General features: G+C 45.8%; 1 protein-coding gene across 1 annotated transcript; it reads left to right on the top strand.

The window, feature by feature from the left end:
• The first annotated feature begins 1,452 nt into the window (after window positions 1–1,452).
• On the top strand, window positions 1,453–16,420 carry ubtd1a (ubiquitin domain containing 1a). Its single transcript, XM_061227672.1, has 3 exons — window positions 1,453–2,449; window positions 9,933–10,160; window positions 12,859–16,420. The coding sequence occupies exons 1-3, from the start codon at window positions 2,371–2,373 to the stop codon at window positions 13,257–13,259; spliced, it is 708 nt and encodes a 235-aa protein (XP_061083656.1). The 5' UTR covers window positions 1,453–2,370; the 3' UTR covers window positions 13,260–16,420.
• Window positions 16,421–16,603: the final 183 nt, after the last annotated feature.

The following is a 16,603-nucleotide window of genomic DNA, read 5'->3' on the forward strand; positions in this document are numbered from 1 at the left end:
TATATCAAGGTACCCTGAGCTTTGTGTTGTCCACCAAGTATACCGACTGAACAATGCCAAATATAAAGAGTGAATCCAAGCCTTTAATTTCTGGAGGAACAGAATGAGTGAGTGCATTTCTTGGCAAACTGACAAAAAACTATGAACAGCCAACCCACTTGCAGTCCCCACACATTAAGAGTAAAAATAGCTGAAAGGTCAGTGTAGTAAAACTGAAACCTCTCCAATAGGCAGATGAGACACAATGCTGTCTGTGTGCTTTTCACCCCCTTCCCACAGTGCAGAATCACACAGTGACATGTGTACATTCGTAATATGAATGCAGCCATTGACCGAGCTTGTGAAAGACAAGAGACATGACTTGGAAGGAAAAACCTTAAGGGGTGGGTAGATTTAACAGAATCACCGCAACAGAAGGGCCTGTTCAGTCAAAGTGAAGTGTACTCAGCACCCCTGAGATTTATTATGATTTAGATCACAGTACGACACTTCTTATTTTTACCCAAATTCATATCAGTCACACCCAGGAGGCAAACATGATGTCAAAATATCAATGAATACAGCACAGGACTGGGGTACAGAAGTTACATTAGTTATTCAGCTGATTCTTTTATCCAAAGTGACTTACATTTGATTAGACCAAGGGGACAATCCTCCCTGGAGCAATATGGGGTTAAGGGCCTCGTTCATGGGCCCAACAGCTGTGTAGCTCTTATTGTGACCACACTGGGGCCTAAACCACCAACCTTCCAGTTCCCAGTCAAGCACCTTAGCCACTAGAAATAAACCTGATACACAGTATGTCTCTGCATAGGCCTAACACCATCATTTTCCAGTAACCTGTTCATGAATAATACATTAACATTAACCGTAGTTCACCAAAAATTTTAATCATTGAATGTCCACTCATTTGCTCGGGACTCACCGCATAATTTAGACAATCAGTGCAAAGACACACACATACGACTGGTGGTGAGCAAATTATGTTGTCTGGGTGACGCACGGTGAGAATATGTTGGTTAAACAAAGTTATCGCACTGATAAACTATCAGCAAATAATATGCCACTATTTCTGCCAGTGGAGACCTTTTAAAATTATAGGATAACACTATTGCTAATGTTTGGCAGATAACCAATGCAAGAAAGTGCGGTTGGAGGTCAATGTTTAAGTTTGATATTCATTTTCTTGTATAATACTTTTTTCAGTCATGCAGTCCCTGAAAGTCTACACAGACGCACATGCATGATTCACGTGATTTCATGGTATGTACCTACCTAATGTCACCTGATGCAATTTAATCCCCGAAAAATGTTCATGCATCGTTCTGTATGCCATCTCTCATTAGGCAACAGAGCTGAACAGTATGAATTTTATCAATCATATTTGAGTAGGCGAACATAAATTAGATACGCCCCTACCACTACAACAATCGTCGTCGAGCATGCGTGCGAAGAACGAAGTACACAATATCGCTGGCTTTTTGAGCAGTTGTGCCAAGCCAGCATTAGGAAGAGTTGAGTTCAACCTGGGAATCGAGCTATGTTTTGAACCATTGGAAGTATTCAAAAAAACGGGATGAATAACGCGTTTTAAGGAGTTGTCTAGAGTAGAGAGACCTAACAATGCAGATAGACTGCTTTATATTACGTGGTTCGCTGGAGGATTAGCTAGGTAGATAGACAACGACTTTATCAAGGTAGCCTAAGGTTAGCCAGTTAGCTGTAGCTAGCTACCTTGCCGAGACCACCCCGGATCGGACTCAAAGAACTCGGGTACAGGCAGGGAAAGTTCAGTTGCAAGCTGGGTGTCACTACAACACGATCTACATGCTGGTGAATCCAGAAATAACTTTATTACATTGGCGATGAGTGTGTTGATTGCAGCCACCTAGCTAACCAAATAATGTTAGCTACCTGGCTAGCATGTTATCAGCGCTAGTTAACATAGCTAACGTGGCTAGCTACTGAAGTAGCTGGTATGTTTGTGACCAAACAAATTTAACTTTGAGTTGTCACCTTGTTTGAATTGGAAATATCACATAATTTGGATCACTGTCGGACGGAAATCTCGCTATGATAAGGTATCTTACTACTTAGCCAGTCAGGTAACTTCTGAACATGGAAAAACATAGAAAGTAATATCGAGTTCGCGTTCGTTAGGACATGAAGGCAATGGACTTTGAATTAGCTATGTATCTTAAGCTGTGTATCTTTGATGTGACAAGGTGACAAGCCAGCGAACGCTGCTACAGTAGCTGTTTAGTAGATGCAGTAAGTAACGCAACTAAACTAGTTTCACAACAGCGACCTAGCTGTAGTTTCACGGCAGGAACTGGAACTATTTATGGATCAGCGACACCTCTGACAGCCATGGGGGGTTGCGTTGGAAGAGAGCGTGGGGGCCCGCAGCGGTCATCCAGGAACGGTGGAAGGACCCGAAAACGCGGAGGTATTCTTCACTTCAACCTATGCACTATGCAACTTGGTGACTGTATTATGTTGCAGTGTTCAACTGGCCTGTCAGATTATAGAAGATAATGCAAGTCGAGGAAGGCGGTCGTCTTTGTCCTTCTCAATGCCGGCCACGCAATTTGTGTTCTTTACGCCTAGACACAATGCTTCTCAACAGTAGCCAACCCTCTCTGCGCTATAACTCTCTCAATTTGGATGCACCCAGTTTCTTCCGACACACGTTTCTGGTTGCTTCTATGGTTAATTATCTTGCTAGATATATTATAAATGAGGCACACGGTGGCTAGAGGGCATTAAAATGACCAAAAACTGGTAGAATGAGTAAATATTAATTACTTCAATCTATCCGTGTTTGGATAATGCATATTTGCAAACATGGCAAACACTGCCCATGTTTTTCTTCCTCGCATAGTTTTACAAATGTATTTTAATTACGCAGTCGTGGCAGTGTGATTGATGACCATTCCCACGCTCGTACATCTCTCCCCTGACCTGAGCGAATTCAGCGAGCATTCAGGTTGTGCGAACCTGAGCTGTTATGTCACTGAAACTTAACCGGGCGGGCCGGGCGGCTAGAGTCGGGGAGGGGCTGTGGGAACTGGTGTTTCTGGGTCTGCCTTTCGCTGGGTCTGACCATAACTGTTTTCAGGTGTGGATTCATTCCACACCACTTTGGCTACACATCGTGAACATGCAGCCAGGCCATGACTAATTGGGGGGGCCCTGTAAACGAACCACAGCTGTTATAGTTTATTGTGCTTGATTAGAATGCGTGTGAATTATCAGGGTAATGTAATGCACTGACAGGTTCTCAGTTTTGCTATAAACACTGAATTTGGTGATCAGATTCATATAAACCCCAGTCCTACAATTGTACTCGTATGAAGGTGTGTGTGTGTGTGTGTGTGTGTGTGTGTGTGTGTGTGTGTGTGTGTGTGTGCGCGCAGTATTTACAATGTCTCACACAATAATAGTTTCGCAGGATCGCCAAGAAACATAAGCAGTTAAGCAATAAGCAGTTTTGGCAACTGGAACAGTGATGTACTCGTGGCCAAAACTGTGCTATTACTACTTGGTAAGCTATCAGATTTTTGCACAAGGTTTCAAGTCAAATTTTATCACTTTAGCACTTGGGACTGGACTTGCCTCTCTTTCAGCGCGCTTGTCCCTGCTTATGATATGGTTACTTTATTGTGCATCACTCTGGATAAGAGCGTCTGCCATATGACGTTAATGTAATGTAAAAAAAAAAGTTGGCAGTATGTATGTCCCTTACCATGGTGATGGTTACCACACTGTGCACGGGGACAAACAAGGGTTTACCAGCGTGGTTTATTTCTGACCCGTGGCTTTAAGTGCGGCTGATTGGATCAGGGCTCTTTTTAAAGATGTGGTTATGCCACGCGTTTCTGTGATCAAATGTGTCCGTGTGGCTGCATTGGTGCTTTCCACGACGGCCTATATTTAAGGAAATGTCCTGCAGTTCTCTGGTGACGAGTCCCACAGCTGACGCCGTAGGCCGAGTGGAGATTAGATGAGAGTAACCGTGTGGTCAGTAGGGCTGGCGGTGTTGTACAAGAAGGCTGTGCTCCTGGCCCCGGCTGACGGATTACAGATTAAGAGCTTATTACAAGGTTGATACAACTGGCTTTTCCAAGACGTATTTATGTTTATCTAGTTCGCAAAGACTAGTTTTTTTTTTAAATCTGTGGTTACGGAATTCAAACCCGCGCCAAACGCTGCTTGTCTGAGGCTGGGGGGGGGGGTTTAGTGGATTACGCCGGCCAGCCAGCCTTCCAGATGGTTCCACAGACATAGCTGCCGTCCTGTTGGAGTGTAGCCCGCATCCCTGTCGGATCGCGTCAGCATGGGAGTCGGACATTCCGACAGTTCCAGACACTACCGGCACTCCACTGTCGTCGGGTCGAAGAGTAAGTCTTGACCAGGTGTTCCTTTATACGTTTGCGTTGTCTGCTTCTGTCTTAGTCAGAGGGAATTGACCCAGGCAGCAAGGCTGTCTGCCCTGTCTGGTGTCTGTACAAAGTTGTGTCTGTGTGGAGGAGTGTTTGGTCAGTTAGCTGAAGCTTTTTTTGACTGGAAATGCAGGAGAATGACTCTTCTCACCACTGTAGCACGCTGCAAAAGAAAAATCAGCGGGGGGGCTTGACTTTTTTTTCCCAGCGTGCTACAGTAACTAACATGCAAATCTTCCAGTTCTCACAATGTTACTGGAATGTTTTAACATTGGCACTCCATGGCAGCAACATTGTGAGAATGTTTTTGCATTAGCTGGGCTGAGTAAGGTATATTTCTCAGAGATGTTTGATTTGTGGTAAACGTGAATATGTGCCTCAGGCAAATGCGTAGGCTCCCTCCTTTTATCAGCCACGTGGAAAATGGCCAGACAGACAGACAGACAGAGTCGGAGCCTTTCAGTTTGAGCTAGACTTGCGTTTTTATCCGTTTTATTTCTGTAGTTTTAACCTTGAGCGGGGAGTCCCTGCAGAGTGCGCTGGGCTCTGTTCGGCTGGCCTGCAGGTGTAACAGGAGGTGTGGTTCGGACGCAGTCAGCATCTCGCGTTACACACACTCACCACAAAAACACAGCTGGCTAAACAACCTCCAGCCCCTCGCGCCACTCTCACGCCTTTCACATTGTGCCTGTGTGGCCAAAAAAAGGCTTCTCGCTTATTCCGGGAATTCATCGCCCCGCCGGGCAGATGGAACGGTGGTGTCCTTCCTGTTATCTCCTGTCTCACCAGCAGCTGAGAACCATCACATCTTGGGGCTTTTACTGTGGAACGGCCTGCCAGTCTGGGATCTTTATATTTTCCCTACGTTTTGGAGTGAAATTTTGCCGTTACCTGTTTTCAACAGTAGTTGTTTGACTCTAAATTTGGGGAGGGGGGGGGGGTACAGATGCATGCTGGGAAGTTTGGGTAAGTGTTGGGGTCTAATCTGCAGTCCACTCGAGCCAGTATTCAGGTCCTCTGACTTCATGTGGATTACATGGACAATCAGGTCACAGGATTAGGGCTGGGGCCTTCAGAATTAGATACTTTTCTGTAAAGTGGGCTCACTCGCTGAGGTGTTGAGAGTACTTCCTGGCCTAGTAAAGCCTCTGACTGACATGTGTTAACCAATCGGAAACCAAGGCGCTGACCAGGAGTGTCTGTTGAACAAAAAGTGCAGCTCTTTCTTTGGTCTGTAGCAGCAATCACCACCTGTCAGTCAGATAAAATAGAAGTGCTAAGCCGTGGAAATTCAAGTGCTAGTCTGAAATGTTGTTGCAGTGCAGTAAATTACTTATCTGGGGTGTTTCCTGTTTCATTAGGTGTGACTTCTAAATCTGAATATATACTTTTAGCTGATAAAAATGATTGTGTTCTATCGTATACACATAAAAGATCAAATCTCATAACATAACACATTAGAAACCAGGACCGTTATCTGATAAATGTAGCGTAAACCTTTCTTTCCCTTTTATAGTGTGGATAAAGGAGGGCTTTGGTGGTTCTGACACTATAGGCCTACTTTGTGGAAAAGGTTCAAGGGATTGAACCTTCTATAGCCATTATACATGACACTGTTCTTTACAAATTAAATACAATTTACAATTTAAATTCTAGCAATAATTAATGATGTGTGCTCTAACCACTGTGGCCACAATTGGTACACCGGGTACCTATTAAACTTAAAAGTTCAGACTGCATGCATTTCATGTTTCTACATCAGCCCGTTTATATATCAAGTTGTCAGACTTAATGTGAGAGATTAATCTTTTGTTTATGCAAAAGTTTTAATGCAAAAATATAAACCTGAACTTGGGCTGACTTGATGCACTTTTGTTGCTACATTTTATTTATATTTATTATTAAATGGTTGGCATTTATATAGCGCCAAGTGCCTTGGAAATGTACGTGGAAATGTATTGGTTTGCTTTTACTGTAAGCCTCTGTGGTTACGTGCCTTCCTCTGTGGTTACTTTACAATCAACTCCCCCTCCCTGTCTGAAATCCTCGGTTCTCTTAAGAGCTTAGAGTTGAACCTGCCATCAGACTGAAGACCCAGGTTTGACGATGGTCGTGCAGAAGTAGCCACAGGGCACTCTCCGTAGGTTTGGCAGGCCCTGAGGCTCAGAGCCAAGGGTTATCAGCAGTAGCTCTCCCCCCCCCCCCCCCCTCCCAGTGTTCCCACCATGGCCGATAACCATACCAGGAGCAAGACGTTCTAGGCTGGTCCACACACTGGCTTTTTTGGCCAAACGGTGCCTGGCTGGCCCAAGCTGTCCTCTGAACAACGGTCCGTAGCTTTACCCTAACTTTTTGAGTCCTTGTTTAATTTGTGCAACTGGAGCATGAACATTTTAAGTATTAAAAAGTGGAAAGAGTGGGCTAATTAAGTGCTTGACAGGCCCCAGAATAAAACTCCTCCCTTTGGGGTTTCGTGTTTTAATGGAACTGCTCAAATGGCAAATCACCGAGGAGGCCATGGCCAGTAAAGGCTGCAGTGGAGGATTTGGTTTTTTTTCCCCTCTCATACTCGAAGGTCCATCTGGACATTTCTGCGTTTCCCCACCTTTCGTTTCATATTATTTCCCTCAAGCAGCATCTGCACACTGACCACCATTTTGATGCTCGTGAAGGTAGTACTTTCTGTGCTCCAGTACACTGAATACACCGCTTTTAATCCTTTATTTAGCGGGGGAATGTCCGTTGAGAACGCGTTTCTCTTTCCCGGGAACACCGTGGTGGAACAGTTCTAAGTGGGAGAGAAAGCGGGGAGGTTAAGGGCCTTGCTCAAATCGGAGCTTTTCCAATTTCTGTGTAGAAACTCAACAAGTCAAAGTTGGCATCCCTATATGCCCAACGGGGCCTTGAACCAGCAACTCTACAGTTGCCAATGAAACACTCCATCGCTAGGCAACCCTGCCGCCGAGTTTGTACAAGTCTGGGGTATGAGACGTTCGGTTCCACACACTTGATTTTTCCCCAGGTGGATCCACAGCGGCCAAGTCACCTGACCTCTGCCCGCAAATCCCGTTATGCCTCACCTGATTACTGTGCGTAATCTGCCTGCACTATAAATAATTCCCTTTTTTATCAAAGTGACCTTTCGGGTGCGCGGCCGTGGTGATCCCTGATGGTCGGCGGGGGCCGGGATTATGGGATGTTAGGTCGTTAGGTGCACAACGCTGTGCGCAGGGAGGGGAGGATGCGGAGAAATCTCCCAAAGCGAGGGCATAACGGGGGGGGGGGGGGGGGGGGGGGGGCACTAATAAGGTTACACAAGGGTATGTTGACCCTTGGCTAGAGTCACGCCGTAGTCTATGACTTCCCTACCGGAAGCCCTCCTGTTCTAGGCCTCAGGAGGTTAATGTCATGACCTTCATGGCTGGATACTCCGATGTGGAAGATGTCCCCTGCGCCGTAAATTAAGGTACTAACATGAATTTAGCTGCCTAACAGCTCGGTGTTTTACAGTGCCACTTAAAGATACATCCGGGGGGGGGGGCACCCAAAGCTCAGGGAGGGCTGGAAGGGGCTCTGGGACTGTGCCCAGGCTGACGGGAGGAGACGTGCCTGTCCATGTTGCATCATTTCTGGGAGGCAGGACGTTCTGTTTTTTTGAAAACCGCTGAGGATTGAGGGGTTTTTTTGGTTTTTCGTTCCCTCACTGTCTGAGTACATTTTCCAATTGTAAATTCTGGAAAGGCCATCAGGCTTTTGAAGCATTTTGGCATGGTGGCTCTCCTCATGCTGGGCTTTAAAAGGCATGACCTGAATGCAGTAGAGATGAACAAATCCATGTTCGTTTTGAGTTCATTTTATTTTATTTTTTTGTTTTAGTTCAGCGTGGAAATCTTCTGTTTCAATTAGGGGTGTGAACGGTTAAACGGTTAACTGAAACTGATTTGTAACCGTTACAAATAATTGATAACCGATATATTTTTTTCTGAAGGTGAAATTGTAAGCTCAGTTTCAAATAAATGCACGTTCATCACCAGGCGTATTATTGCTGTTCTAAACTAGCTAGCTTTGAGCAAACAATCTGCCCATTTCAAGGGCTTTAAAATGCAAACACCATAGGGAATTGAATGCTACAATAGTACAGTTATCAAATAGGCCAAAGTTATCAAATTTCAGAAGCTGTTAGTTAACTTATGGCTTATTGTAACGTTATATCGGTTCTTAAGGTTCACAGAAGATCCGTATTTATTCGTTGTCACGTCAAACTGAAGGTAGCTTTCCACTATGCTGTATCCACATAAAAATGAACAAAGCAATACATCATTGCACCAATGTTGCACGAAATATTACAATACGCTGTTTAAATTCAATCCACAAGCTACAGTCGTACAAGCGAGCAATCTGCGGCCATTTCAGAGGGTTAAGAACGCAAACGCCGCATGGAATGGAATGCTGCAGTACTATAGTTGTCAAATAATTTTTGTGTGTTTTAAGTGTAGCTGTTAGTTCACTTATGGCTTATTCTATGGGGTTTCTTCATCCGTGTTTATTCGTTGACACGCGAATTCGTTGACAATACCGGCAACTAAATAGAGCAATACATTATCATTAGGCTATTTATACATCGGATATTGAAAGCGAAAATTCCCCGCTTTCAGCGACATGTTAATCTCACCACCACGCCATTGTCCCACGCCATATAAAATGCATTGGCATATAAAATGTAAGTTTACCGTTACATAAGAATATATCAAATTGTACAGAGACCTGCATTGGCATGAAAGTAAAATCATTAGACCAGCCGCCTATGGTAAAATAGACCCGGTGTTATATTATATCAGGCCAACTCCATCAGGCAGAAGCCATAGAGAAAAGGGATGAAAACATGAAGAATTATCATTTTAACCGATGCATTAAAAAAAATGACACATGATCGACCAGCATTGCCTGGACATAAACTACAGGGATTTAACTACAGATTTAACTACTGCAACTGTGAGGTTACACCGCACAATGTCAATGTAAATGTAAATATTTAATATGGCAATTAACTTACTATTATCTGATTTACAATGTTGGCATTTAACTATTGAGATGGCCCAAAATAAATTTTGAAAATACAATTAAATTTCTCAGTAATCCAGTAAAAAAAGAAAACGACCTCTAGCCGTTTAAACGGTTAACCGTTTAAAAAATTGGATGGTAACCGGTTACTAAAACTGATGATTTGTCACATCCCTAGTTTCAATTGGCTAGACATTTTGACCTGGACACAACTAATAGATTTTTTGTAATGTTACTTACTGTATTATTAGCAAGCAGTACTTCAATGTTTTTACATATTGTCTAATTACCTTTACCTCTAAGTCCACAATATTGGTTGATTTTGGTTTGTATGGGATTGCTGATTGTCCTAGGCCGTTAGGGGATGATTTATTTGGATTTGTGTGGGAATCCTGATCGATCTGGAGCCGGTCGCTCTCTCCGCAGGGCGCAATGAGCCCCTGAAGACGGACCGGCCCAAGTGGAAGAGCGACTACCCCATGACGGAGGGCCAGCTGCGGAGCAAGCGCGATGAATTCTGGGACACCGCCCCGGCCTTCGACGGCCGCAAGGAGATCTGGGACGCCCTGAAGGCAGCCGCAGTGGCCGCGGAGGGCAACGACCTGGAGCTGGCTCAGGCCATCGTGGACGGAGCGAGCATCACGCTACCGCAGGGTGAGTTCATCACGCTATGCTACCGCAGGGTGAGTTCATCACGCTACCGCAGGGTGAGTTCATCACGCTATGCTACCGCAGGGTGAGTTCATCACGCTACCGCAGGGTGAGTTCATCACGCTATGCTACCGCAGGGAGAGTTCATCACGCTATGCTACCGCAGGGTGAGTTCACACTACCGCAGGGAGAGTTCATCACGCTATGCTACCGCAGGGTGAGCATCACGCTACCGCAGGGTGAGTTCATCACGCTATGCTACCGCAGGGCGAGTTCATCACGCTATGCTACCGCAGGGTGAGTTCATCAGGCTATGCTACCGCAGGGTGAGTTCATCACGCTATGCTACCGCAGGGTGAGTTCATCACGCTATGCTACTGCAGGGTGAGTTCATCACGCTATGCAACCGCAGGGAGAGTTCAACCCGCTATGCTACCGCAGGGTGAGCATCACGCTACCGCAGGGTGAGTTCATCACGCTATGCTACCGCAGGGTGAGTTCATCACGCTACCGCAGGGTGAGTTCATCACGCTATGCTACCGCAGGGAGAGTTCATCACGCTATGCTACCGCAGGGTGAGTTCACACTACCGCAGGGAGAGTTCATCACGCTATGCTACCGCAGGGTGAGCATCACGCTACCGCAGGGTGAGTTCATCACGCTATGCTACCGCAGGGCGAGTTCATCACGCTATGCTACCGCAGGGCGAGTTCATCAGGCTATGCTACTGCAGGGTGAGTTCATCACGCTATGCAACCGCAGGGAGAGTTCAACCCGCTATGCTACCGCAGGGTGAGCATCACGCTACCGCAGGGTGAGTTCATCACGCTATGCTACCGCAGGGCGAGTTCATCACGCTATGCTACCGCAGGGTGAGTTCATCATGCTATGCTACCGCAGGGTGAGTTCATCAGGCTATGCTACCGCAGGGTGAGTTCATCACGCTATGCTACCGCAGGGTGAGTTCATCACGCTATGCTACCGCAGGGTGAGTTCATCACGCTATGCTACCGCAGGGTGAGTTCATCACGCTATGCTACCGCAGGGAGAGTTCATCACGCTGTGCTACCGCAGGGAGAGTTCATCACGCTGCGCTACCGCAGGGAGAGTTCATCACGCTGTGCTACCGCAGGGTGAGTTCATCACGCTGTGCTACCGCAGGGAGAGTTCATCACGCTGTGCTACCGCAGGGAGAGTTCATCACGCTGTGCTACCGCAGGGAGAGTTCATCACGCTATGCTACCGCAGGGCGAGTTCATCACGCTGTGCTACCGCAGGGCGAGTTCATCAGGCTATGCTACCGCAGGGCGAGTTCATCACGCTACCGCAGGGTGAGTTCATCACGCTATGCTACTGCAGGGTGAGTTCATCACGCTATGCTACTGCAGGGTGAGTTCATCATGCTACCATACACGGAAGTGAGAAGGACAGGCCTTCATTTTAAATTTCAGAGGTGCCCAAATTGTGGTCCAGGGGGCACATTTTGCCGATCAGATTTCTCCGATTGGCCTCTTTTTAAACACTTGTGCATGAATTCCCGATCATAATTGTTGGCCATTGGCCTGCAACTTCCATCTGTAAGTTGTGCAGTCCGTTCACACTACCGTATGTGTAGTCCGGCACGTGGAGGAAGCACACCTTCTGCTGAACAGCCCCTTGTGTTGGCATTGGAAGGGGTTGCACTTTGGCATTTTGGTTCTTGCAGTTCTTTCAGAGTTAATATGTACTAAATACGAAAAACAGCCCTTTTCAGCCCCTGAGTCGAGGGAAACTTGATTTGATAAATTAGGCCCCCCGTCTCTCGGAGACATGAATTTTAGCCTTGCAGGCAGAAATGTCTCGGAGGGAGGTATTTTTGGTCCGCCGCTCTCCGCTGCGAGCTGAAACTGCCTCTTCGCGCCCTGTGGTTTGGATGCGGCTGCCGGGTTGTGTGCCTGCCATCTGTTCAGCGTTTGTGGGGGGGTTTTTTACGCGGTAGCCACAGTGATAAGAGCTCCTTGCGCGCACAGCTGCAGAGCAAGAGGTGAAGAAACCGTTTGAGATGTTGATCTCCTTTTTATCATCAGTGGTCTGTTATTCTTATGTGTCTGCTACATACATTTTCTAGACCTTTTTGAACTCTCTTATAAAATGAATAAAACATACTCAATATCCCTGTATTCTGAAATTTGAAATATCTTTATCTTTATCCATCTTTATGAAGTAATAATAATAATAATAATAATTTGCAGTATTTTACAGGCATATAAAGGATTAAAGTAATTTCAATAGGTTATTTGACCCAGTCTGCCATTTATGGAGTTTCAGCACTTGCCTGTCTTAGAGAAAACGACAAACACAAAAGTGAAATGGTTTCATTGGAACACTTACTACTTTCTACTAAACTGTATTGGTAAATTGAAGATTTGGGGTTGCCGTTCCCTGACGTTAATGCTGGCTGTTTCCGGGTTGCGGTTCCCTGACGTTAATGCTGGCTGTTTCCAGGTTGCGGTTCCCTGACGTTAATGCTGGCTGTTTCCGGGTTGCGTTAATGCTCGCTGTTTCCCTGACGTTAATGCTGCCTGTTTCTAGGTTGCGGTTCCCTGACGTTAATGCTGCTTGTTTCCGGGTTGCGGTTCCCTGACGTTAACGCTGGCTGTTTCCGGGTTGCGTTAATGCTCGCTGTTTCCCTGGCGTTAATGCTGCCTGTTTTTGGTTGCAGGCTCCCTGGCCGACTGCTACGACGAGCTGGGGAACCGGTACCAGCTGCCCGCGTACTGCCTGGCGCCGCCCGCCAACCTGGTGACGGAGCGGAGCGAGGACGAGGGCCCGGGGGACCGCCCCGAAACGCCCGCCCCCACCGGCGCCGGCGCCCCGCCCAAAAAGGAGTTCCCCCTGCGGGTGCGCCTCTCCTCCGGCCAGGACGTGTGTCTGAACGCCAGCATGAGCGACTCGGTGGCCCAGCTGAAGAAGCAGCTGCACGCCCAGGAGGGCATCGACTACGCCCGCCAGCGCTGGTTCTTCTCCGGCAAGCTGCTGCCCGACAAGACCCGTCTGCAGGACACCAAGATCCAGAAGGACTTTGTGATCCAGGTCATCGTCTCGCCTCCCCCGCTGACCTAAAACGCACCCCTTCCTGCGTGACCCTGCGTGACCCTGCCCGCCTGTCCAGGTGTCCCCCTGGCCTTCTGGCCCGGGTGGTGATGGGAATGAGGCTCTTTAAACGCTTGGTTTTGCGCTGGCTTAGCGACTCGTCGGGCTGCGAGTCCTTGCGGACCTGTGTTTTTCGGGTGTTGCCGTGGCTACCGGGACCGCCCCACCCCCCGAGACAGACACGCCCCAGCTCTCAGGGACAATGCTGTGAGCCTCCGTTAACAGTCCAGAGGCTCATTCTGCGGGCACAATGGCCGCTGATGTTCGCACCCTTGTTTTCTTTCTTGGTTTTGGATGGGGGCTTCCACTGATTGGACATTGCGGATGTGCTGAACCTGTAGCGTCAGAACCGCTGTTGCCATGGCACGCCCATGCCAGGTGTAAGGCCAGGTAAAGGCCAGGTGTAAGACCAGGTATCTGTCAGCTCCCCATACACACCGAGCCGCAGTCCTACTGATGGGATCTTTTATTTAATTGTTTTCTATTTTTATTTTGAATAACACCAAATCTGTACTATCTCTAGCTTTAGGTGTGCCTTTAGGGGAAAAAGTCATGCTGTAAAGTTAGCGCTACTGATGAGCAGTCCTACTATAGCTGTTCTAACAGAATAACCAGTGCGTTTAGTAGCTGCCTTGTTATGAATGTCTTCCGGTCTAAAGCAAATGGTAGCAGTCAGTATCCAGTCCCCTTCTGCTCCACTTTAGTTTTTCAGCCAGTTTTACACTGTCCAACATGAGGCACTGGTACCAGAACCGACAATGTGTGCCTCTCGGGTAAAACTGAGTCTGTTGAGTTGGCTCCACTCCACTACTTCAGGCGTTTCAATGGAATAATCAGTTCAAATAGCATTTGTTTTGGATTGGAAATACTTTTCTGTGCTCTATTGATCTTGCCTGGTGCATTTGAGCCTGCAAGGAGGAGCAGATGGGTAGGTTACACTTTTGGGATCGTTTCATTTGTTCCAATGCACCAGGCAAGCTTAGTCAAATTCAGGTCTGACGTGAAATGCCCTGAAACGACTCCAGTTTGCGTACGTCATGTAGAGTGGTGTTGTTCCCGGGCGTAGCTCTGCGTGCCACACACAGACACGACGTTCTTGTGCGTTTATCAACACCATCATGCCCCGTAACACATGCCTTTATCTGCCAGAACAGTGCAGAAGATACAGAACGGAAACAAACTGTGTGGAGGAAAAAAAACACTGCGCACGTCGAGGACCTTTCTGCCATTCAGACTGTGAAAGGGTTGACTAATGACGATGAGAGGAACGAATCATGGATAAGCGTTTAAATTGCACATGTACGAACGCTTTTGTTTACTAGCTTGGTGTCGCCTAAACCTTTGTATCAGGTTTTGTTTCTGGAAAATTAAGTGTATTATCTTACAATTTCCAAACAACATAGTTACTTACTAGAAAGGAAAGCCATTTTAATTTTCTCCAAACACAAACCTGAAAAATGATTTCACATTTCTCAGGGAAGGGCAGTATGTATTTGAAAATAAACCCCAGGCAATGTGTTCAGGTGGGTGGCCTTGCATTTTAATGAGAATGACCTTTAAAATTTATACCTGCTGGTACAGTACATGAGTGAAAACTCCAGTGTGGAGCTATATTAAGAGAAACCAGGGGTGTTGAAAGGACCAGTCCTGACTTCCTGTGTGCTAGGCCCGTCTACGGTTGGGCCCAGTCTGTGTTCCCCCGACTGCTCAACGTGGCAGTTGGTCAGAAGGTCACTCTTGTGGTGACCATGACAACCACTGTAACTGTCATCTGCTTGGCGCAAAACCAGTTAGCCAGGCTGGTGTCATATCTAATATATTCAATGTCAGTCTCAAAGTTGTCAAGACAAAAGTTACAAATAAAATGAGCAGTCTATATCCTGTGATTTGATTAATGTAATTCTACATCTGTATGATTGGGAAATCTTTGTGTGTTTCTTTTTTTTTTATTATTATTATTATTATCGTTTACTTCACCCAAAGAATCTGACTCCACAGGAAGTACAGGATTTTCTTTTTTTTGCGCAAATGTATTCTTGCAACTGTAGAGCTTTCAGTTGTTGAGTGAATGTGTGTGTGTTTTAAATAATATGTGTGCCACTTTAAAAATAATATTTCTTGGTCACGCAAAGCTTTTGTATGACATTAGATTCCACCTTGGGACCCGGCATAGTGCAATACTAAAGTAGCTTAGTGCGTACAGCGTATTGACTGTCTACATATGGGAAATTGGTCCTAATGGACTATGGTAAGATGTTGTAATGAGAGATTATATTGGGAAGAATAACATGATATTGCCAACATAGTGGTATATAAACACGGCGGTATGTTTCTTTCTTAAAGGAGACCTTACAGACCGTATTATGCAGTAATAATGCTTAACAAAGTCTAAATTTTAAAATCCAGAAATGATTCATTTCTGATTACAGGTTTCATAGGTGTGTAATGTGTGTTCAAGGTTGCAATGTAAACAGACATGTACACACACACACACACACACACACGTACACGTACACGTACACACACACTGTGAATCCAAACTACTTGAATCCCCAACAGCAGGTAAAAAAAAAGTTGATTCTCAAGTGGACTAATCTTCTCTGATTTCCTCCATTTTTCTTCTGTAATTTTGTTGCAGTGTACTGATGCTTGTTTGGGGTTAGAGAATGGAGTCTGCTGTATGTGATGTCTGTGCTGAAGTGCGCTCTGTCTGAGGGAATGTGGGTCAGTGTGCTCACAGTGGAAGCAGGCTGGACCGCATGCATAAAGCCATTCAACTCTCCTTTTTTATTTTTATTTTTTTACTTTTGCTTTTTTTGAGGGTATTGCAGAGGGGAGGCTGTGACTCTTTAACCAACCTGAAAAACCAAGAACTAGCATCTGTGTTGTGACCCTATTGGTGGGGAGATCTAAATGGCGTAGGACTTAATTCTGAGAAAATATGTCCATTTAAAGCAATGTGGTCAGACGTGTGCGTGTGCTTGTGTGTGTGCCTATTTAGTAACTTCGAACTGTATCAAATTATCTTAACCTAGGATTTCTGATATTGTGTACAATTTCTATTACAAGTGGTATATATACATTTGTATCTTGCTTAATTGTTTTTTTTAATTAAAATATAAAAACTATAACTTGTGTGGCTTTCTGTTTTGTAGATGCTCAAATTATTGGTGCTTCAAACTTTTTATATTTTTATCAACACACTGCCCCCTTGTGGACACACATGCTTTTGAAAGAATTAATTGATGTATTGTGTGTCAGGAGAAATCATTTGGGAAATGCCAAATTAAGGAGCACAGTAATTATTGATTGCA

The sequence above is a fragment of the Conger conger genome, chromosome 18 (genome assembly GCF_963514075.1).
Source record: "Conger conger chromosome 18, fConCon1.1, whole genome shotgun sequence".
Classification (NCBI taxonomy): domain Eukaryota; kingdom Metazoa; phylum Chordata; class Actinopteri; order Anguilliformes; family Congridae; genus Conger; species Conger conger.

Bases quoted from the DNA above. Each gene is read 5' to 3' on its own strand.
- ubtd1a (XM_061227672.1), top strand. From the start codon at position 2,371: ATGGGGGGTTGCGTTGGAAGAGAGCGTGGGGGCCCGCAGCGGTCATCC. The intron at 2,450-9,932 runs GTATTCTTCACT...CTCTCTCCGCAG, and splicing joins AAGGACCCGAAAACGCGGAG to GGCGCAATGAGCCCCTGAAG. The intron at 10,161-12,858 runs GTGAGTTCATCA...TTTTGGTTGCAG, and splicing joins GAGCATCACGCTACCGCAGG to GCTCCCTGGCCGACTGCTAC.